Source organism: Lissotriton helveticus, chromosome 12 (genome assembly GCF_964261635.1).
Source record: "Lissotriton helveticus chromosome 12, aLisHel1.1, whole genome shotgun sequence".
Classification (NCBI taxonomy): Eukaryota; Metazoa; Chordata; class Amphibia; order Caudata; family Salamandridae; genus Lissotriton; species Lissotriton helveticus.
The window spans coordinates 811,180,344-811,204,384 of NC_136073.1; the positions used below are offsets into that span (position 1 = coordinate 811,180,344).

Below are 24,041 nucleotides of genomic sequence, written 5' to 3' on the forward strand. Positions count from 1 at the left end.
CTTCTTTTGACCCTTCTTTTGCCCGCATTTCCCTATGCTACAGTTTCAGCATTTCCACGTATTCTCCCTTCCAAATGCGTTCTTTAGTTGTCAGCATCAAATGTGCTCCTAGCAGGTTGGTCACCCACATATATGGCAGTTTTTTAATATTCCACTCTTTACTCTCTACCTTGTCTTTCTAGTCATCAATTGTCAACTCCCCTTTGTCAGTTTTCGCTGCGGTTTTGTCAGCTTCAACTTTAGTTTTGCCCTCCTTATCCTCTTCTTCGGTACCCCAGCCAATATCTTGCACATACTTGCCTTTCCGCAACCTGCCCTCATCCCCCCCTATAACGTCACCCCCGCCCCAACAAAACCATCACCTTCCTTGTGCTTTACTTGGCTCTAAGGAGGGTGCCCGTGATGCTGCAGTCTGTCTCGCCAGTGTCTTGTGGTCAATCCCGACTAAGCTGACCTCCCCACCGGCTCCGACGCCCTCCGTGTAACCTGCAAAATACTATTAGAGACATTAATGTGTCCCCCCCCACCCCGCTTTCTTCCTCTTGCAATTCGCCTTCTTTATGGCTCTCCTCATCAAATTCAAGCCCTTCACACAAAATCTCAACCTGATGGCTCTCACTGAGCCCCCGACCCCTTGCTTCAGGGGATGCCGACTGCACCCGTCGGTATTCCTCTGGACCCCTTGACAGGTTGTTCCTGTAATCCTTTGGCCTCGTGGACCGCTGAGGCCTGTCGGGTGTTGGGGCCAGCGAGACCACCCAGGGCCTATTTATGCCGGCCGCGACGGGGTCCCCCGATGGTAATGGGTATGCCGCTCGAGGCTCCGCCCTCTCTTCTCCTCGGCGCCAATAAGCCGCTCTCAGCCCTACCAAGTCTGGACTTTCATGTTGCTCCTCTCCTGAAAAATAAATGATTGGTCTGGTGTGCTGGGCCTAATCACCCCCCAGCTCGCATCTCCACCTCCTCCCCCACCTTGTACAAATTGCCCACCTCCCTGTCGCTAACCCCGGTATCCTCACCTTCACTCAATTCCAGCCCGGCGGCAACGCCTGACGAGGACTGATCTTGCCCTACTGCTACTCCAGGCCCCCCCTACCCTGTCTTGAACTGCTCCTCATATCCCCCCCTGCCCAACCCCCTCTCCTGGCTCAGGCCCCTTCCCTCCACGCCAACAGATCCACCTCAGGCCAAATAAGCATCCACCTGACCCAAAGTGCTTGAGCCCCTCACCTCCTCTTTCCAGGAGGTGAAAATGTCTAACCCCTCCCAAGCTTGGCTGCCCCCTCTGCCTCCCTGTCCCCCGGAATCTCCTCCTCATCCCCCTCAGAAACCAGGGGCTCATCATCCCTTGTAACTTGATCTAAGTCTCCTCCCCGCCCCACCCAGTCTTTTTCCCTGTCCCCCAGTGGCAGAACCTCCTGCCTGGTATTTTCCTGGCCCGAGGTCAACCCCCAGCCCGTCCCCTGGGCTTGCCCTCTAAACTGGGGTGCCTCTGGAGACCCCAAACCCCACCGGCCTCCTTTAACTTTCCCACCTGGGCACTCCTCTCATCTCATTGCCAGGGCATCTCCTTCTCCCCCTGCCCACCCCCTTTCCCTTTGATGCCGGGGCCTCAGCCCCATAAAAACCCACTGCCCCGGCGGCCTCCACCACACTCGGTTCAGGCCCCGAAGCTGGCAACACCTTTCCCATAGGCCCTCCCTTCTGCGCGCCTGACGCACTTCGACGGGCCGGTCCCGCCCCCACGCAGGCCAGAGCCTCAGACCCTGCACAAGGCTCCGGCGTTACGGATGTCCCGGGGGATGCTCTCCTGACGATGGGGGGATGCACCCCTTTTTTGTCGTTTGGGGGACGTGCAGGCTGTGATGATGGCTGCCACTCCCGCCGATGCCCGCCGAGGAGGGCGGGACACACCACCAGCGTCCGGCAGCAACAGATCAAGCCTCCCTGCCTCGCTAAGCAGGCGCACTTCTTCTAAGACACGGTAATCCTCCATGCTAATTACTACTAAGCTTCACTACTCACACTGCTAGCAGCAAGAAAAACTTCCTCACTACACTAACCTGCTCCCAGCCACCAGGTCACCAAACTTAAAATGGTGGCTGGGAGCACGCCTCAGCAAGACTTATACTATTGGGCTCTAATGAGCTATTTACTAAAATAGCCCAAATTAAACAAAATGGCCGGGCCTGACTCTGCCCTGCCCCTCCCAATCTGCCCGGGGGCAGACCTCCCTTCGCTCGGCTGCCACCCAAACCTCCTTTGTAACTACAGATCACAGAGTAAATAAAACTTTATTTATTTATTCTGAATCTTGAGAATACTCCTACCTGTTAAACAAAATCAGTTTAGTCACACATAGTTCACATCTTGGGCTACATTCATCACTTTTGCGTTTAAGGGTGCCCTCATCAAGACAGGTTTGCAGATCTCAATGAGAAATCATTATGTGAAAAAGAAGTATATAAACAAAGAAAGCTGGATTAAGAAAATATATTGAGGTGCATTCTAATGATTTTTCTTTAATAATGCTGAGCATCCATTTTACTGTACTACCATATATTGTTTCGTTAGGTCTCGCACCTGGCGACGCAACGCGAAGCGCTGTCACCAGCGAGACCTATAGTCATCGACTTGGCTTTCAAGGGCTCTCAGGGGAGACAGGAGATGGGCACACGCAGGCTGCAGGCCGGATCAGACTGGATATGTGGACGTGCGCGTGAACCACGTACAGTCACGCGATGTGCACATCTCCTGCCCCCTTCCTCACGGCGTCAAATACATCAAATGCCCAAGACGTGGCAGCACACTGGCACATACAATAAAATATGCCCCATGGAGTGGCCCGCAATAGCGGGACCGCTCAGGGCAGGCACTCGATAGTGCCAGCATGCAGCCCCACTCGCCGGGCTGCTGTGCAGACTCCGTTTCCTGTATTGTCGGCCGGGGTTCCCAGGCGACGCCCTGCAGGGGCTCCCTCAGCATACGGGAGCCCCTGCAGAAACAGACCTCGCCTCTCAACTTCAACCGGGTCCCAGACTTTTGAGAACTTCAACCGCTACCGCGGGGCTCTCCCTTCCTCATGGGAGCCCCGCATGCACGAGCCACACCAGCCTCTTCCGGCCGCGTCACAGACCCCGCCCATGTCACGAGCAGGGATGCCTGACTTCCTGGTTTCGCTCCCCTGGGCCGCAACGGTGAGTTTTTTGCTGCTCCGCTCAGCCGTACCTCCAAGTAGGACACAGCCCTCTTTTGCCCAGAGTGTGGGGGCTCAGGCCGTTTTATCGCCTCGTCCCTTTGTCACAAGCCTATGCTTGTAATTAACATCTATATTCGAAGCGTTAGTTTCCAGAAAGACTCCTCACCTTGCACTTATTAAACAAAATACTGTCTTGTAACACTAACAACCACTACGCGATCATTGCAGGTGATCTAAATTAAACATTTAAGCCTTTTGGCTTTATCCAGGAGCTAGCTGCTACGGTCGACACTTTTGGGGGCATCCCTGAGCTAGTGGCTCCACCTAAAAAAAGCAATTGTCATGTTCGGTTTTGCAAATGGCTAACTTAACTCTCACCTACTGCATACATGCCTGCAATGCCGCTCTTTTTCTGACAATAATGATGCTCCAACATTTCGAAGGCGGGCTTATACTAGTAACATAGACTGTGTCCTCTTTGATGGATTTGGAGATCAATGAAGCAGGGGGTGAGCACAACCGAGCTAGGCGGACAGGTTTTGTGAAAGCGCAAACCAAGCGAATTTTTGGCAGAACGCTGCGGACCTTCGGGAACTGTCTGCCCAATTTACGCCTCCATATATAGCGCCTAATCGCTGCCTCTAGGCTTCTGAGTGGATTCACAGACGTGCGTCAGAGACACATGGCAGGAGACAGCGAGCTGGACTCTGAAGTCTTCCACTGCGAAAATTTCTTCAGCTGCGCAGGTAGGTGAAGCAGAAGTGAGAGTCGAGTCTTGGCCTCTCTGCTGAGACTTCAACAACGTCTCCCTCTTTAGAGGATATTGCATCTGCTAATTTCTAGCAGACCTAATGCCTTTCACAAAGGCATCTGTTTATTTTTTTAAAATTTTTTTTATCGATGTTGACCCAACGTCAAGTTCAAAGTCATATCCGAGAGAATATTCACTCTAAATATTAAGTATGTCATTTTAAATAACACAGACCTGAAGCCCCCATCCTTGTTTTGCTATTTCCAAGCAAACCAGATGTTTGACAGTCAGTCACTCCATTGGTTAAGTAACCCAACTTTCTGGTTGTAGAAACCAACACTCCCAGAAAGTGAGGCTAGTGGGCAGCGGCTGGGAGCATGCACGCCCATTGTAAATTAACCTCCACCCTGATTTTTTTGTTGTTTTTTTGCATTATTACTTTTACATTATAAATAATAGTCTGCATCAACAATGCAACGAAGGCAAGCTTCGACAAAAGCAATAGCTATTGCGTTTTAATAACAATGGTGGTTCTGCATTTAATGCCGAGTTTATGCGTGGTTTTGTGGATAGGTGAATGGATGATGGGATGAGTGAATGCATGAATTGGGTGACCAGGTGTTGAAGACTTACAAGCGGAACAGGTTACAGAGATGTATGAGTGGAAATTGGCAGTCACCACCGACACAGAGAGACTAAAGTAACAACACACGCCTACATAGTAGGTCTACAATATCGCAACATGCTCAAGGCCAAAGTACCTTTAAAACAGTAAATTAAAGTTTAGTTTATACCGTGTTTAAATGAAATCTTATGTTTTCCATGTGATTGCTGCAATATGCAGGATCGGGAGCTTTGTGACTTGTTTACATACTAATTAGACAAACAGAGGTTACCATACCACCAGGAGGACAAGCTGGATTACCTTGCTCAGAACCCTTATCACTCGAGTGATAAGCAGGCGGCTTTATACACAAATAACTAGCATAAAGCGCTCAAACACTTCAGAGTGCTTAGTTTGCACATGCTGGATTTTACTAATCGATGCTTCAAGATAGCCCTGAAGCATCACTTGCGTTAACATAAAAGGTCTAACATGGATTCTGCTGGAGAAAGGGCCATTCAAAAGTTTTTTTTATACAAGACATTCCGTTTCTTGAGCATCCCAATGCAGTTACCATTACCCCTTTAGGTTAGGCCACATTTTATGCTGAACTGGAAAATGTATGCAAGTGAAAATCTCAAGTTCAAAGCTGCACTCCAATCGAGGAAAGGATGAAAGGTGGAGGCTCACTTGTAGTAAAGCTAAAATCAATTAAACATTTACTAAATTCATAAAAACTAAACTGGATTGTCCACTGACCAGGCGGTCAAAACTACTAAGGCCTTTTACAGATGAGCCTGGGACATGACTATACAGTACCTTGAACTGCCTTGTCACAAAAGTATGTACGGACGGTAGTCGTGTAAGTAGAAATGATGGTGTTGGTAACAGTGATGTTATTCATGCTTTAATTCTGGCTGTAATAGTAGTTGTTAATGCAGTGTGGTGATGTTGGTACTGGTAATTGTGGTGATGGTAGTAATGGTGGAAGAGCAGAGCAAGACAGAGAGCACGTGGCATTAGGAGAGTACTTGATGCACGTGGAGAGGTGGGGAGGGGCAGCAAAGAGAACATTGCTGGCATGTGCTCTGCGTTTCGTGCATGGGAACCCAGGAGGAGTGCAATGGGGCAGCATCAAGAGAGATACTGGGCACGTGGAAATCAGCACAGCAGCAGAGGAGCCATATTGCGAGACAGGAAAGACTTAAGGGTAAGACCAATGTGGGAAATGTAACAAAAAGCAATCAGGCACCCACCTCAAGATCAGGCTCTCATTCTAATCCTAATAGAACATTTAAACAGCCTACTGCAGTTAAAAATACACAGGTTGCTTTCTCTATTCAAACCATATATGAGCTTATAAATTGACGATGTGATGACAGTGTCTTTTACAGTAGTAAATTAGTCGTTCATGTATGGGAACACAAACACTTAGGAGAGATATAGGCAGTCCGCTCCATGTATATGTTAAAGACTTGGCAACAATACATCTTGCAGACAGAACTAGAGCGACTATAGAAAACAAGCATTTGCAATGCAATAGGTCTCGCATTGACGCGCGTTTGAGCCATTGACATTGCAAATAACAATGCCTTTTATTTTTGTTTTCTTTTTAAAAACATAAATAAAAGGCATTGTTATTTACAATGCCAATAGCTTAAACTTGTTTATTTGAAAATTGTATAGCAATAATACAGTTAGGGGTGTCACTATTCTAAATGTAGTGGTTACGGTTTTGGTTACTAGTCCAGTTTGGATCAGGATGAAATTACGGGTAGGATTGTGATCTGCTTTGGGTTTACAGTTTGGGATAAGTTTCATTTGGGAATTTCTCTAAAATGCTAGTGCATCTGGTGTAAGCATCAATGTGCGAATGCAGTTGTGGAGCACAAACCTTTTTAGAGTGCCATTTAAGATTAACATTTTGTGGTTGCTAGAGCTGCAGATGTTGCTAGGATTGCTGTTATAGTCCTGTTAATCTGTATGTTTGTGGTTTGGTGTTAGAAGCAGTGTTATTTAGTTATAGTCATGTTAATCCGTAGTTTTGTGGTTTGGTTTTGTGTTAGAAGCGGTGGTTTTTAGGGGTAGGCTTAATCTAGTTAGGGTAAGGTAAGATACTCTATTGTCATGTTTAAGTTCAAGGGTCAAGTGAGGGTTTGTGTTGTAGTTTTAGAAAGGTTGAGATTGTTAATGCTTAGGCTTATGTTGAATGTAGGCTCTGGGGTTAGGAATGTGGCTAAGGCTCTGGTTGCAGGTATGGTTATAGCTAACTTTAGGTTTAGGATAAGGTGTATAGTTGTGGCTTGTGTGGGTGGCAGAATTAAGTCTTCTTAGGGCTCAGGGATATTTTAAAGATCAAGTTTAGAGATTGGGTAGTTGTAAGGTTAGTGTTAAAAGTAGATTTAGGGCATTTGTTGTGGATTTTACAAATTTTGGTATTCAAAACATTTTTTTTCATATTTGTCAATGTAAAATACATAGCATTTTTCTTTTGTATGGGTCTACGACATCACTTCTTCATCACTGTATTATTCAGTTTGAACAGTCTTCATTATCTCCACCTGAGTTATATACAAATGAGTACATCCTTTTGGAGTTTTTTGTGTTCGATGTAACATGGCTCGTGGGCAGCCCTCATGTAGGTTTGTCATTTTTCCTTTTGCCAGGGCTCCATGGAGTCGATGAAGCTGGTACTTGGTGGGTCAATGGCTAGAGTGGGAGCCCTAAGTGAATGTCCATTTCAGGATGACGAATCCATTCAAAACACAGGTAATTGCATATGATCTGCGCCGGCAACTAAAGATCAGATGTTACAGGGGAATGGACTGAACAGGCCATGATGTCTACTAGCTGTAGGCATGTTGGCCTGTATTTAAGTTGTCAATTGCAGAACCAGATGCCCAAGTTATTCTCTTAGTGACCCTACTTGAGCACTGTGAAAATTCCTTGTCAAAGCGATTTATCTCCCACAGTTAACATATTTAGCAAAATCAGAACTTTTACGTTTTTGTCTCAGTCTCAGTATAGTGGACTTTAAGAAAAGACTGGGCAATTATTTCAATGTACACCCTCAACATTAGTTGCCATGAGCACCATAGTAAAGGGGTACATCTAAGCTTATGATAGCAGTGATAGAAAATTATTTCACTCTTAATGTTTCAGATTTTGCGTGTTTCTCCAATGTCAAGAGCTTCTTGCTTTTAAAGATACATCAAATGTAACTTGATGTCACACTCCTTCCAGGGCTTACTCAGACACCAGGCTTGGTGAGCAGATTTAGGGTTTGAAGATGAGTAGGGCTCTTGATGACATGCAAGACAACATCTCTTAAATGTAACCTAGGAAGATTGATATACTTTTATTAATAAATGACGTTTTATGGCAATTCAATTGTATCGTGTAGTGCAGTGGTTCTTTCACAGCATCCTCTCAGGGACAACACAACTGTTTAGAAAATTAAATAATATTAGCAGATTAATAAAGTATAAATACATAAAAGAGCCAAAGTACATGTTGAAGGAATTTCAAATTAGGTTGGCATCCTTATCTTGATTTGTGGGAGCAGCACAAGTACAAGAGGAATACAGTATGGGGAATTGGTGTCCTCAATTAAAGCAATGGTATAATCGGGCAATAAGTCAGCATGCATTTGGAGCAAGAACGTCAAAATGATATGCTAGCCCCAACGTATCTCTTCATCCTCTTAAAAATAAAACTACATTTTGAAATACTCCAACGTTCTGATAAAAATTTTGCTTTTTGCTTTTTTGTTGTTTGTGAATTAAATAAAAAATGCCATACTTTGTGTATTTGTTAGATGTATACTTGTTTCTGCATTTGTAATTGTTTTGATGCTCAAATCCAAGAAGTTGCTTTGGTGGGGTCACTGGCTTCCAGCAGTGATTCAGTGGGGGCCCACGAAGACAAAACGTTAGGAACCACTGGTGTATGCTGTGAACTGAGTCACCTCTAGGTGTTCCAACTGTATGGCATATAAACCAACCAGTGTAAAGAGAGATTAAGTGATTTCCCCAACATTGCTTAGTTAAAATAAACATTTCCTAACCTAATAAGCCATTGTGGCTGTGGAGTTGCGCTTCAATATACCCAAAACAGGCCAGTTGGAACTGATAGGATCCTCGGTTGATTTGATTCAGACCACAATGCCTATTATTTCTCAAAGTTATCCTGAACTGCTACCCCAAGCTAGTCAGCCTTGGGTTGCAAACAGTGGAATATGTGCCCAGTTGACTACATTGGGCTAATATCTTAAATAGGTTTAGAACGTATCTGTTATAATTTCTCATTGTTCATATTGTGCATTTGAAGAGTTTTAATGCTATTATACTTAACTGTTGCGAGAGTGGCTGTATTTTCAATTTGCTCTTCGTTGTATTTAGTCCCCAATTGTACTTAGAGATCATTTGCACAGCAGTGGGTAGAGATGGCTTGCCATGAAGAGTACTATCTAAGCATTCTCCCCAACTTAATCTATTACTGATTAACTGGAAAATATAGGATTCGAATACAGGTCGCTGATTTTCAATGTCTTCAACTTAGCTCATGGGCCGCATCTTGGCCTCACCGATCACAACTCACCGATCACAACTCTATCTAACATTAAAGGACATTAATGTGTTTTTTGTTAAATGAAGAGAGGGCCGATGCGTGCATTTTCATAATCAGCACAAACACGTACATCTTCCTGGGCAAGGCTAAAGTTGTTCTGTAGTTGGGGGCCGATTATGATGGCGGACGGACCTGAGTCCGTCCGCCACCATAGAGTAGGAGGGAACCTCCGCAGGGCCTGCGGAGTTCCCTCCTGTGCAATTAGGATGTGACCGCCACCCTGGTGGTCAGATCCTCTATTTTTACCATTGCGGCGGGTGCGGCTTCAAGCTATATCCGCCGCAATGGTAAAAATGCATACATTGCATTTGTATGCAGAAAGCGGCAGGCACCGCGCGGTGCCTGCCGATTTCTGCATACAAATGCAGGGGGGTACCATAGGAACCCCCCATGTGCACCCCCCACCCCCCTTCACCCAGGGGGCACGCAACGGGCCCCCGCAGTGAAGTTACACATGCTTTTCCACAGCGGAAAACCAGCTGCGGAAAAGCATTTTTCAGAGCCCATCCTAATATGGCTGACGGTGTCTGAGAGACACTGTCACCATATTAGAGCTTTTACGCCGCGGTTGTAAGCCAACCGCGGCGGAAAAGCTGCGGACGGAAACCAGGACCCACCAGCCATCCTAATGTGGCGGTGGGTCTTTGGTGGGTCCGCAGAGGATTTTCCGCATCCTCCGGGCCGGCGGTGGCTTCGGCCGGCCCGGAGGATGCGGAAAATCCTCCATCGTAATAGGCCCCTAGGTTAGGGTAGTCCAAAATTCCACATGAGCAATAGTATAATCAGTGCTTGATTTGTAAAAAAAAAAAATAAGTGTTGGAGCCTTCGTCAGGAGGCCAATACAGTTTGCACAACACATTGCCACTGTACTTGCACAACTACTAACCACCACACTGAAGTGTGACAATTCAGACTGTTTGAGGCCGCCAACGCTTTAAGAATGACTTGGGTGGCAGGTATTAGTTGTTGTTAATGTACACTGAATTAACAAACAACTGTTTTTCTGCTCACCTTTACATTACACAAACAGCGCCACCATATGGCAGCTGTCATAAGTGCTGGCTCAGGCAATTAAGTGCCAGTGCCAAGCACCGGAACCCACCGGCCTCAATTAAGCATAGAGTACAAGTAAAATTCAAAAAAGTTTAGATTTTTTATAATTGTTCAGTCTGAGTGGCTGTGAAAAATATAACTTAAGGATGAAGAATTCCCACCCGACCAACTGAAACATTTGCTCTAGGGATCCCACACCACAGTTCAACAGAGGTTACCAATATTTAAAGTGATGTGTTTTGTGCCTAGTTCATGCGAGCATACACATGAAAATTGCTAGTAGGTATGGTCTTGAATGAGTGTAGGGTTTTCCATGTACACATAGTGGATGGTTTACAGATTTGTGGACAGGGCACTCTGTCACAAACATGACAGAGTTAACCAAACTCCCAGACCGCCTTGCTCATTTAGAGAAGGGCAATCTCTAAGCTTTTCATCAACAGAGCCCATGTTGGCTTTTTCAACAGAAAGCATCCTCCAATGGCCCAACAGAGTAGTGGACAGCGGAGGATGAGCGTTACACTGCACACTTCATTTAGGGTGGATGATGGGATTTCCTTTTTTTCTGTTTCTCACTGGCAGGAAAAACCTGGAGGTAAGGGGCAGAAAAAAATCATTAATAACCCCTACTTCCTGAGAGAAAACACCCATGGCGAGGGCATCATTCGTTTTTTTTCTTCCAAAAACAAAATCCCACTTATAAACAAACTCACACTTTGGAATAACCATCAAAACCAACAGCTGCCTTGATCATTTGGGTGGAGTGTCTTGCGACTAGCCGTACAATCCCATTAGGGTTTGAGATATTTTGGGTTTGTCTCTGCAGTTTGTATCATAATGTGTGTGTAGACCTTTTGAACCACTGTTCAACAGTGGAAGTATAGCTCATTGCTTTGGGTCTCACTGGCCCGTGTCCTCTGGCTCCTGCCTTTCCTGTGCATTTGTGGGTGGTAATGTTTGGGGTGCCGTGGTGAAGCTATCTGTCCATTCAAAATTGTTCTCCGGCTGAATCTAGAGCAGGCTTATTAATCGAGTGGCCGCATCTTTTCTGTAGGCATGGGGATACATGGGTTGGCTAGCTCAGTTGGGGACGTACTCTAATTGTTCACTGGTTCTGAATAGTACTTTACCTAGCTCAAAGTCCCAAGTTCCTACTCCTACATTAAAGGTGTACCCTCTGCTTCCAAAAAGCCCTATTTTCTGTTTTCCTATCGTCTTGCAGTTTGTTTGCCCTACAGTCATAAATATTCCCAGATCAAGACAAGTTATCTAGACTAGTTTTAATACATTAATATGTTCTTAGAATACACAGATATGATTTGAGGCCGCCTAACCTGAGCAACTTCACAAGGACACCAACACCAAACAGCACCATGAGGCACCTGGAAATGGTGGAACAAGTGCTATATATATACTCAGCGGGGTAGCAAATCATAACATATCGACTTACACTTTAATGTGTGATCAGGGGCTGTTGATTGTTTAATGGAAGTGAAGTGGGCTGGGTGAGTTTTTATAGTACATTATTACATTATGCGCTTTTTCTTGGCTGACATTTTTTCCAAAACTCTTCGCCTTCTCTTTGTGGGTTTTGCACATAGATTGCCAGGGCTTCTCTCCAGACCACAGAGGTCTGAGTTTTCTGCCGATGAGGGTGGTTTTCCAAAAGAATCCAAGATACTTTACATTCTCTTCGCCTGACCTAAAAGTGAGATCAGCAGATACGGCGTCTGCTTTAAGCTACAAAGTGAGACATGCACGTGTGTTTGCGGTTCTGTGAGCAGTTTCCAGTGCAACCAGATTCCTAGGGTTTTATTCACAATAAATGAAACGGAAAAGTATGGGTAGAGATGTATGCCTCTCCCGAGCATACTTTTCCATTTTTTTTTTCAATTCACAAACATTTCCAGAAGTAAGTCTGGAATCCCGCGCCAGGCACAGGTTTTCAGGCTTAAGTCGTGGAATGTTATGTGACATTTTCTTATTCCCCCTGTGCAGAATTCGCAATGGTGAAGGACCCTGTATGTGGAGACTGGAGCCTCCTATGCAAATGCACTTTCTTCCCTGTGGAAAACATTTTCACTTGTGGAGAAAGTCCTTCCTTTACACCTCCACTAAATCTGGGGTTGATCTGTTCCACTTTTCCAGAGACTTACTCCAGCGCTTGGATGTGGTAAATGTCTGAACATTTCCATTGTGTAAAGGAGAAAGAGAGGCGCAGGAGAATTCCCACAGATGTGCATGTTTTTTGAGTGTTCCTAAACTTTGGAAACAAAACAGGCCTTGACATGTACACTTCCCATCCACTGAATGAGATTTTCTACTGCGGATTTCGCCATGCTTATGGCGAGAAAAATATGCAGTAGTGAATGTATATACTCCTGCCAGAAATCCTCATGTGAACTCCTGGTAGGAATAACAAGCATTTACAATGCAATAGGTCTCTCAATAGCGAGATTTTGAGCTATTGGCATTGTAATTGGCAATGACTTTTATAATATTAATAGGCATTGTCATTTACAATACCAATAGGTCAAACTTTAGCAAAAGCAAGACCAAGGCCTAGAGCACGGTGTCTGTGAAGCAGGCACCGCGGTCACTAATAAAGTAAAAAAAATAAAAAAGAAAGCGCAGTGTCCCTGTAGCCGGCGCCGCGCTCAGCATGTTGTTTAATGAAAAAATAAAAAAATTGAAAACGCGCGTTGTCCCTAAAGTGGACGCCGCAGTCAAAATTAATAAATACATTTTAAAAAAGCTTTGCCGTTGTGGCATGAGTGCTGTGGGGGTAGGGGGCAGCCTCTTTTAAAGTTAGAGCGGCATAGCGCTCTATACGAAAATCGGTGGGCGCTCTGCAAATACAAAAAAGCAGCCACCATTGTTTGTCCCCCTGAGTCAATAATCAAAATAGTGCTCACCCACATGTAATGCAGACCGTGTAACAATCAATGTAAAAGGTCCAGTTGTTACGGGAGGTAATAAATGCAGACAAGGTTGTACCAAGGAGGGACTGACAAGCCAGCTGACGAATCAGAAGCCAGAATTTATGAAGGACAATGACACAAGCCAATGACAAATATGGGCGGAGAGTGGGAGGGGCTTCCAGTGCATACACCAATACAGCATGCCTCGCAGAGCGAGCAGCAAATGCACGCTGCCCTTAGGCTTGAACTAAAAAAAGGTACATTCAATTGCGATTTAATTTAACTTCGTGACCAGGACTCCTTGACTTTTTTCACTACCAGGCATGAGAGATAGGAATAAAAGGAATAGCATTCTGTAGCTGAGACATATAGAAATATTTCTAAATGAAGAGAACAACCTTTTTGCAGCGGTTATGCATGACTTGCAGGTTTACAGGCTACTCCAGGCCAGGATACTTCATGTATCAGTGAAATGCCTTGGATTGTACATGATGCTGTACTGGGAGCTGGTGTTGATCAAACTGATTTGCAGTGATGTGTTCATGCCTCTGCACTTTTAGTAAAATGCACGCTGACATTTTAAAAGTACGTAGTTGAGTGGCCATAGCCTAACAAGGCTACCCAATGGCACCCCTTACCGTAGGAGGTACCTGTTCCCACAGTCACACATCTGTCATTTAAATTAATTGAATGGAGTCCTTCTGGATTGAAGTAGCTGTATATTGATTTGCCCATCTAAACATACCGAATTAAAGGCAGCAGCTGCTAGAATAAGTGCTGCTAATTTCAGTTTCCAGTTCTTAACTATTGTTGCTGGATTTAGCCCAGTTATCCTTTGAGCTTGGCCTGCCTCTGACTGTATAGGCTTCCTTTTGTTGAGTTCACCGCTTTCTCTCTCGTTCTCACAAGTGCTGCATTTTGGCATTGTCAATATATCACCAGCTGTGCACCACTGGACACACTTTCCCATAGAATTGTAATTACAGTTGGCACATAGGGGACCACTGCGCGGCACACTTGGCAGAGAGGTGAAGATTCGGATGAGCGTGTAATCTAAGCCTCGTTATTACACAATGGCAGGCGCCAGGCAAACTCAACTGCGCTCAGCCTGAACTCAAGAGCTACCAATCGTGCCCGTCAGGGGCTCCCATTCACCTCCGGAACTCATCCAAAAACAAGCAGATGTTGCATGAAGAACACATCTGGGAAAATGAAATGCTTCTTGGAAAATGAAGTAAAACGTGTGAAAAATAACAGGAACTGCATTAGGGACTTATATCATTAAGGTTTCTTGCACACGTTGACAAGGACTAAACCACTGTTTTTGCTTTAATATTAAGGACATGACCACAGGAATCAGTAGAGAGCCATTTGGATGTTTGTTTTTAAATACTGTTGGTACTGAACACTGGCAGGACCCGACCCAGTTAAAACCCTCGTTACAGGACACTAAAACACATATGGTCCTTCAGAGTGCTGCAGAAGTGATAGAGGTCAAACATCTGTAGAAGCGTGTGGAAGGACCGTGGGAGAGGTCGCGCGGGAGGTGGGGGGGGGGGGGTTGGGCTGGTATTAATATATGTTAATAATAATTTTTTTTAACTTACCTGAAGCCGCAAGCCGCCACCCGTGTTACTCCTCCCCTCCACTTCCTGGTTCCAGCAACCCCTGGGACAGACTCCTATTTAGCGCAGGGATTGGCCTGAGCTGGCTGGAAAACTCTCCGCTCAGGCCAGGGAGTCTGTAGGGTTTCTCCAGCCTAGCTGCTCAATACAGCCGGCCTGGAGAAACCTAAGTGCGCATGTGTGTTTTGGCCGGCCTAAGACGGCCGGCCAAACACATGCTCACTTAGGGAGTGCACAAAGCACTCCTCCTCCCTCCTCCCATGCCTCAGCCCCGCCCCTCACTACAGCGCTGGCTCAGAGCCAGCAAATGAAAAATAAAACTATGCTAGAACATCGTTTTATGTTTCATTTACTGGTTCTGAGCCAGGCAGTGGGGCGACACTCCTCCACCATTGGGATGGAGCCGCTGCTGTGCATCTAGAGACTCTTCACCCTCGCTCTGCACTCAGTGTTATGCATGCCCTCCTGGATGCAGTCTGTGTGTATTGCTTTGTTGATTTGATGTTGTTTCCTTTTTCCTTCACCAGCTGAAACATTAGGGCTGCCATCAGTAGCTCATTTGTGTGACCTTCCTCTTTTTTCCTTTCCTTCCAGTTAATGGAATGGTGAACACCATCTTAGGTGAGTTCTACCCGGATTCTGTGCTCCGGCCGGTGTAAGTTTGTGTTTGAAGGGGGTAGTGTGGTGTTGGGGTGTTGTGCAATATGAGCGAACCATAAGTATTGCAGATTATCATACTTCTGAGGTCAATGGAAGTGCAATATAAATATTGGAATATTAATATAGACGTCAACTGGACTCCAGGTAAATGGAATGTCACTCGTTTTCTGCCTAAATTAGAACTAACACTTTCTGGGAGTACAGTATCAACATAATAATACTGTGAAGTGATACTCACAGAAAAAGTTAGGGAGCAATGATGCTACCAAAAAGGATGTTAAGATCCTTAGCTAGTGCTACAGTTACAGGAAACAGCGTTTACAACACTGTCTCCACAACGCGGTACCATTACTACACGGTCGTTACACGCATACCATTACATCGCAAGTCATTACTACGACTTGCTGTAGGGGGCACACGGTGTTGGATTTAGAATCCAACACCTTCCCTGCTGTTGCAGAAACTGGAGTAGGAATAGTAAATAATACTATTCCTAAGTCCAGCGCGCCCCCTACAACAAGTCGTAGTAATGAATTGTGATGTAATGGTATGCGTTCTAACAAGGTGGTCGTTGTAACGACTGCGTTGTAATGGCATGCGTTGTAAGGGTATATATTCACAGTTACAAAGAAGAAGTAGCAGAGAAGTGATATTCTAGCAATACAAATTGAAGTAACTACATTCCCAGGAAGAAAGAACAGACAGTAGTGACAATACCAGGAAAAGGAATGTGAAGGATCTTTTCTCCCAAAGAGGAGGAATTATAGTTGCTATAATCAAAAAAAAAGAAGATTATGTATCTCCAGAAAGAGTAATGATATTCTCAACAGTACTGCCAGCAGACGTACTATGCAATACCAGTAATCAAAGCAAGGGGAAATATTGATGTTGGGATCGAAAAATAGGAAGTAATGATAGTCCAGCAATAAAAACAATCTTGCCATCAAAAAGAGTATCTAATAACAAAAGAAAGAGGAGTATTGATACTGTATTATCTGGTGTGCCCACATTCCATGTATGTCTGATCTGGGTTCTGGAAAGATGAGAATGAATGGTGTAATAGAACTGTGGTGCGTGGTGTGGAGAGGAGGCTGGGAGGTACGGACAGTTGGAGGGAGGATAGGGCTTTGACACAATCTATCTGCTGTAACCTAAGGGACTAACATGAAATGAAGAACTTACTTCCTACCTGAGTGGCTCCACACTCCTGTAAGAAGACCCTTCCTTCTAACTACAACAGATACTCCTTTTAATAATAGTGAGTAATGATATTTGCAGCAGTAAAACTAGAAAATAAAGGTAGATCCATGCCACACAATATAGTAGTGATACCGCAAACAAAACAGGCTCCCTAAAAGACGGGGCATAATCCCCCAGATTCATCAAAGTCCTGTTTTGCGGGTCCTTAATAGCGATTTTTAAGGAATCGCTATTAAAGACTCGCAAAACGGGATGCATGTAGAAATCGCAATATTTTTTGCGATTTCTACTGCTTCCTTATTTGCGATTCGCTAATTGCTAATCACAAATAAGGAATGGCTTTCCCATTCAATCCTATGGGCCTAACCATAGGAATGAATGGGGAGTCATTCCTTATTTGCGATTTCAAATGACACCCTGTAGCACCCCTGAAATGGTAATGTACACTGGTGTTGCGCACACACGTGTGTGTGTGTAACATACAACTTAGAAAAATTCACTAAAGTGCATTTTTCTAAGTTTTCGCTATTTACCACGTAGTTAGACTTTGCGGTAAATAGCGGCCCCAGATTGCGAATTCGCAATTTTTAAATGGTTCATGAATTGCATTTAAGGAATCTCAAATTGAGATTCCTTAAATGCAATTATTCGCAATATAGCGATTTCTAGAATTGTGATGATGAATCCCAAATGCAAAAATAGCGCTCGCAAAGGGCCAGATTCTCAGAATCTGGCCGTTTGCGAGCCGATTTTGGCTTGATGAATCTGGCTGTATATTTGCATGATTCCTAGAGCAATTCTTACAAACTCTCTATTTCATACCGTGACTGCAAGCAGTCAGTATTACATTACATGATAAGCCGTAGACGAAAAATAAAGTTGGGGAACAGAATCTGGATTTAAAAAAAATGTGAAGCATCTTAAGACAGGTTATGAATTAAGTATAATAATATGTTCAAAGCATGTATTCAGCAACTATTTATTTTACTTCTAGTATTAGATTAATTCGTAACAGAAAATTCTGGTCACTATTCTAAAGACTTTAATATTTTGATCATTAGCTTTCTTTTAACAGATCCTTGCTGTCTAGTACATTAGTCACATGTCTCCAACTCAAACAGTGGAAGGCTACTTCTCCCACAAAGCCATGGACTTCCAACATTGTGTCCCACCGACACGTAGTCATCTGTCAATCCTTATTCCGAATTATTAGTAATAGGTGTTAGGAGTGGGCGTAATTCACGTTATTTTGTGTAGTGTAATCACATGGAATTACCTAAGAATTCCGTAAGATTATGCATTATTACACCAGAAGTGTAATTCTGCATTGAGCACTTTTTCTTAGCGCAAATATGCCCCCTTTGTTTTCAAAATGGGCGCGAGCATGCGTTTTATGTTAAGAATAGCGCTGAATGCAACAGAACATGAATAGAGGGTGTGAGGAGCCGCTAAATGTGCTCTTGGGGTTCGATTCTCCCCCAGCTTACTCCTGCCATTTAGCAGTGCCATTTACCACTATTTTCGCAGCACAAAAGGCCTCCCACCCCCAAATTGGGCACATGAACTCATTTACCTCTAAGAAATAGTGCTAAATGTGCTCTTGGGGCAGGATTTCCCCCAACGTAGTCCTGGCATTTATCTCTATTTTCTTAGTGCAAAATGCACCCTTGCATCCAAAATGTACGCGAGGAAGCATTTTGCTCTAAGAAATAGCGCTAAATGCAGCAGAACATGAATAGAGAGGGTGAATGGCTTCTCGCGCAAGCAGGAGTAATCATGTTATCTGTAATTCTGCATCAAAGTGTTACGCGGAATTACTAAAATGAATACGATTTCTCAGCTGTAATTGAAATTGGGCCTGGATCTAGCTAGCATTCAATCTAACAATATTTATTTTAGCAAGCACTGAGGAGTGAAAGGTTGAGTATTCATTTACTGGGGTACGCGCCTGAGAACTCTTTTCAAGTTAGGCATGTATCTGCAGAAGGCAAGGTAGTGAGTGAATAGGGGGACCAGATAGCTACATGTCGCAGGGACACCGCTTTTCCATTCCGGACTTTGCTTTTACTTATCATTGTTATCAGGTGTGTTGGTCCGATTGGGTTAATTAAAATAAGCCGAGACTAGAACTCCTAGAGTGCACTGGTATGTTAAATCAAAAGCCAAAGCTGGTTTAGATGTGACTTGGTGGCATGGAGTTATCTGGTCACCCTCGATGTGAAGAATCAGGCTTGTGGGCAGGGCTCAGGAGAAAGGATTTTGAACTTCTCTCTGTTTCTTCCTCTCAGGTGCACAAACCAAGGCTCTGGTGACCCAGCTGGCTATGTTAAGCCAGGTGATGAACGAACTGAGAGAAGACATCCGTGACCAGGTGAGTGGCTTGTCAGTCACATTCCCTGCAGCGAGGGGGCATTCGACTGGAGCTCCATTACTTTATAAGCATTGATCCCTCCCTCTCGCTGTGAAAAAAGTGGTAGTACTTGTGCTGCCTTGATACGTTCTCATGAACTTATGGCAAAATCTTACCCCATGTCAGGAGTGGGACTTACTGCCAGACCTGTTGTTTTGGCCAACAGTGCTAAGCATGCTTGGATTCCTGGGCAGGTCTTTAAGTGGGTGTGGCTTTTTGGGGACCTGGTTCTTCAAAAACTGGAACTGCTCTTGAGACTAGGTCAAAACTTTGGCCCTCACATCAAACAATCTCTATCCTTCCAAATGTATAAGGAACAACAGCTTAAATAGAAACAGATGGAAATAGAAAGGCAGAGGCCTTCGGAAAATCCACTTGCATTTACCGAGATTTGTTAGCCCTTCTCACACAAGTGCGGTATTTCACTACACAATGTTGCATATGGAGGCTGTTATTAATGGCCTAATTATAGGGGGGGGGGTGTTTGACTGCATTATGAGATTCAGTAGCCCTTCGAACACCAGGGTTGTGCATCATACCTAGATATTGCCTAAGGAGGATATTATAAATGGCATGTTTACAGAGGGGTATACTGCAAAATGATATTTGAACATTGAGACAGTCTTCTTATTTGAATTACGCTGTTTACGCGGCTTTGCCACAGTTTGTGCTCTTTGCTGCACTTGATGTGTACATAGTTGCACACTGCATTCCTGTTTTTGCACTGTTGATGCTTGTCATTGGACCTCGGCACGACTGCATTCTGATTGTGTGTTACCCCACTTCAGGTGAAGGAGATGTCGCTCATCAGGAACACGATTATGGAGTGCCAAGCTTGCGGTGAGTACTAAATTGACAATTTCCATCGCTTCTACCACCTCATAGCTTAATTTGTGCTGGTAGTTCCTAATGCACACCATCAGCACTCATTTTTGGGGCCTGGACATCTTCAAAAACATAATTTGTCTAGGTTATCACAGCAATATTGGAAAATGTTTGAGCTGATCTACCTCTGGGCACCACACTAACTTTCTCAGTCCCTGCAATAGAGTTTCTCCGACAGCCATGTGTATTGACCGTTTCTATCCTAGGGTTTCATGAGCATCGCTCCAGATGCAAGCCCAGTCCCTGCTTCCCAGGGGTCGACTGCATGGAAACCTACGAGTACCCTGGGTATCGCTGCGGACCATGTCCACCGGGTTTTCAAGGCAACGGGTCGCACTGCATGGACATTGACGAAGTAAGAGCCCTCACGTCAAGTAAAACGACTATTAACAAAATAGGTTTTGTTCTAATGTTACAAGTACACTCAAAGTATAGAAACCTTTCTTCTTTTTATTTTTATTGAGAGAAAGTTTGTATTGTTTCTTTACTGGAAGTGCATTCACTTCTGATGTAGCAAACAGCCATCTTGTTCTACATTTTTGTTCACAATTGATCTATTACCAAGTTTCTTTATCCTTGTTTTACTGTTTCTTTTTCTGCTAATTGTTATTTGATTCATTAAACACAGCAGTATTGTCTTTAAAATATGTGATATCCCCAGTGGCGTTCCATGTGGAGACACTGACTAGATTGGTGTCTACCCATTTCCCAAACTGCCACCACTTCTAGATCTTAATAGCTCCTCGCCCATCGGGGAAACTGACACCACCAACCCCATGATGAAGAAAGATGGTCCGTATTCCATTAAAGCAGTGACGTGCTCACAGGCTTCAAGATCCTCGAACTCCAATAACATCAAGTTGAGACGATCCCTGGATACAACAACACACTGAGCTCTTGTATCCGCCCACTTCCTTTGTTCACCTCTACTGCAATTCTCCTAAGGGTCAGGATTTCTATACTCTCCACTCTTCTTCATCCTCGCCCGCACCCAAATGTCCTCTAGAACAAATGTGTGTTCTCACAATTTATCTCCCTCATGCTTCCACTCAACTGGAAAATGAAACTTTCCTCAAGTTGATCTACATCAGAAATTGTTTATCTTCCTTTTGTACTTTTATCTTTCAGTGCTCTTATGCAAACCCCTGCTTCTCTGGCTCCAAGTGCATAAACACAGCACCTGGCTTCCGCTGCGAGCCCTGTCCACGTGGTTATAAGGGCAACATCGTCTCTGGGGTCGGAGTGGAATATGCCAAAGCCAGCAAACAGGTGAAACTCAGGACGTACTGGGGTTATCCGGTGCATAGGAAATTTAGTGGTGGCTGGATGAATCCAGGGAAAGAAACATCATGGAGAGCTTAAGGCATCCACGAAGGAAGGCATTAAAAGGATGCTTCAGGTGCCATGGTAATGTAAATTATGGAACCACTGGAGTTGCTTAAAGGGTGGAAATTCAGAAAAGGCCCATTTGTATCTATTGGGGAAGTTCAAGGAGCATGAAGGGTGCTGGGAATGACATTAAAGGGGTGTTTGAAAGGTATCAAAAAATTATGGGAGCTGTTGAAATGTCAGTGGTTGTGGGAAATGAAGGAAGTGTGCTGGGTGTCTGGGAAAATCATGGAGTGATTTTGTGTGCAATTAAATTCATATTAGTGCTGGGGTTGTCTAAGAAAATTCTGGGAATACTGGAGGTGTATCTAGAAATGTAATAGAGTGTAGGTTCCCTCAATTAAAATGTTATCTAAAATGCAAGAGTGTGTACATCTGATTTACATTTCATTTTTTAAATGTAGAGTAGGTTTATTTTTCCATTTCAATGTTCTCAAATAGAACTTGCCTCTTGTGTATGGATGGGCATTGATTCAGTCTTCTAAAATCAATGGATGGGCCCAACCTTAGCTGGTGATGATACAGAGTGAGTTTTCTCTGCTATCATTAATTGAGGAAGACTTAGCTATTCATCACTCCTATGGATTAAAGCTTCAGAAATGGGTTACTCCAAATTAAAATTCAAATAGCAGATAGTGTGAGGTTCTGAAAATATGCTTGGTTTTCATGGCCCACCATAGAACTGTATGCAACCAAACTGTACCTTCCGTAAGATGTGTAAGTAAAACATTTTCATTAAGGAAAAAACTAAAAACAAATTAAGTTTACATGGGGGTTACCACCAGTGAAGGGAATTTAAGAAGTGCTACAGGTGTTTGAGTTGATGGAAATTCATATGGTCCTTATGGTTTATGAGGGAGATGACGGTCAGGGTATGCAAGATGTATCTGGTCGTGGAGAATCACAGTGTTGTGTGAGTGTGTGAGTGGGGTATGTCAAGGAGCCCTTCATATTTCTTAGCTGGAGAAAACAGGTAACCCTAAGGTTGTTTGGAATAAGGACATTTCAGGAATCCTGGGATAAAGGGAGTTCTGGAAAGGTTCTGTGAGTGCTGGGGTTATCCGAGATAGGTGCAACTTCAAGAGATATTGCTACATCCAGAGAAGGCAGGTTTGCAGTGGGCAGCATGCTCTGGAATGAGGCAAGTCTGTTACATGTGAAGACATGGAGGAGGGGATTTGGGAGGTATGGTGTCTATGAGGTACACCTGATTCTGGCCAAGTGTGGTAATCTGGAGAAGGGCTGATATGAACTAGAGTAGTTAATTTACCATGATACATGGAGTGAGGTGTTGTTGAACTATGCGGTCTTGGTTTTACGCAGGGGTGCACAGACATTGATGAGTGCAATGATGGGAACAACGGAGGATGTGATGCCAACTCCATCTGCACCAATACAGTGGTGAGTGTGATCTGCATATACAGCACCAACCGCGGTTAATGTACTTTCCGCTAGCACAGTTGTACCGGCTGCATCAAAAAACTCTGTGGTCTGCAGTAACAATACACTCATGAACATGGTTACTGAGCTGCCAAAATCATGGTGGTAACGCAAGTGACATTACACACTCTACGACTGTCAATGACATTGGATGGTTAACTCCTTACACGCCCTTGGTCCCACAGTGGAGTCTTGTTTTCTACCAGGGGCTGGGGAATAGTACATAGTGGAACCTAAATAAAGTAGACTCTGCCACAGGGAACTCCATACTTTCTGTTTCTACCATTGCTTTGCTGACCTTTGAGTCCAGAAGTAGTAAGGACAGAGCCAAGGATACCCAGGGGCACCACTGCAGCCTCTAGAACTGGTATCAACTAGTTGACATCCATGTAGTTGAGTGTGGTCTGTCACAACACAGTGATGCGTATGTTCTGCATCAACAGCACAGCATGCAGTGCTTCTCCAGCCCCTGACACAACACTTAGGCCTGCACTAGGTTATCATGGGACACTTGCATCGTGCCCAGCTCCTGACCCTACACTTGGGTCTCTACTAATACAATAAGGCACCTGTACTACTTCACTTTGGCCTGCGCTAGTGTCGTGAGGGACCTACACTTCTTGCCCAACTCCTGACACTGCACTTGGGCCTCTGCTAATGCAATAAGCACCGGTACTACTTCATTTGGGCATGTACTAGTTCAGTAAGGTACATGCAGTCCATGCTCAGATTGTGGCACTGCACTTGAGCTTGTACTAGTGTGATAAACGAGACCTGTATTACTAACCCAGCAGCAGACACTTTCCTAAAGGTCCTGCACTACTACCTTTAGAGGCATATTCTACTTACTCAGAGGCATACACTACTTACTGCAAGGCCCTATACTAATCCCTTACTTTCCGATAATACTGCCCTAGCAGGGTTCTGTTACTTCCATTCCAGACCTGTTCTACTATCCTTGGTGCCTTTGCCTCAGGGCCCTACATAGCTGGCTGTAGGGACCTGTACTACTAGCCTTTGTGAGGTGTACTGCTACTCTCAGTAGAAAATAGCAATGTCAGGAGGAGTCTGTTCTACTAAACTTTGAAACCTATACTTCTCTTCTTTGCTACTGTCCTCAGAGCACTGTTCTGCTGCCCTCGGGTGTTGTGCGATAATCTTTATTTACCTATACTACTTCTCGAGGTACCAGAACCACTGCTGTATGGGCCCAGTACATCTACCCTCAGAAGCCACTAATGTACTGCTGCCATTAGAGAGCGACTGTCCTGTGAG

At 44.5% G+C, this 24,041-nt stretch overlaps 1 protein-coding gene across 1 annotated transcript in view; it reads left to right on the forward strand.

The window, feature by feature from the left end:
* The window catches only part of THBS3 (thrombospondin 3), a 189,301-nt gene that overhangs the window by 70,036 nt on the left and 95,224 nt on the right, over positions 1-24,041 (forward strand). The window contains exons 4-10 of the mRNA XM_078671378.1: positions 7,221-7,323; positions 15,377-15,403; positions 18,931-19,013; positions 19,841-19,892; positions 20,144-20,292; positions 21,066-21,206; positions 22,650-22,727. Coding sequence (XP_078527504.1) covers positions 7,221-7,323; positions 15,377-15,403; positions 18,931-19,013; positions 19,841-19,892; positions 20,144-20,292; positions 21,066-21,206; positions 22,650-22,727 — 633 coding nt within the window. The remainder of the gene's footprint in view (positions 1-7,220; positions 7,324-15,376; positions 15,404-18,930; positions 19,014-19,840; positions 19,893-20,143; positions 20,293-21,065; positions 21,207-22,649; positions 22,728-24,041) is intronic.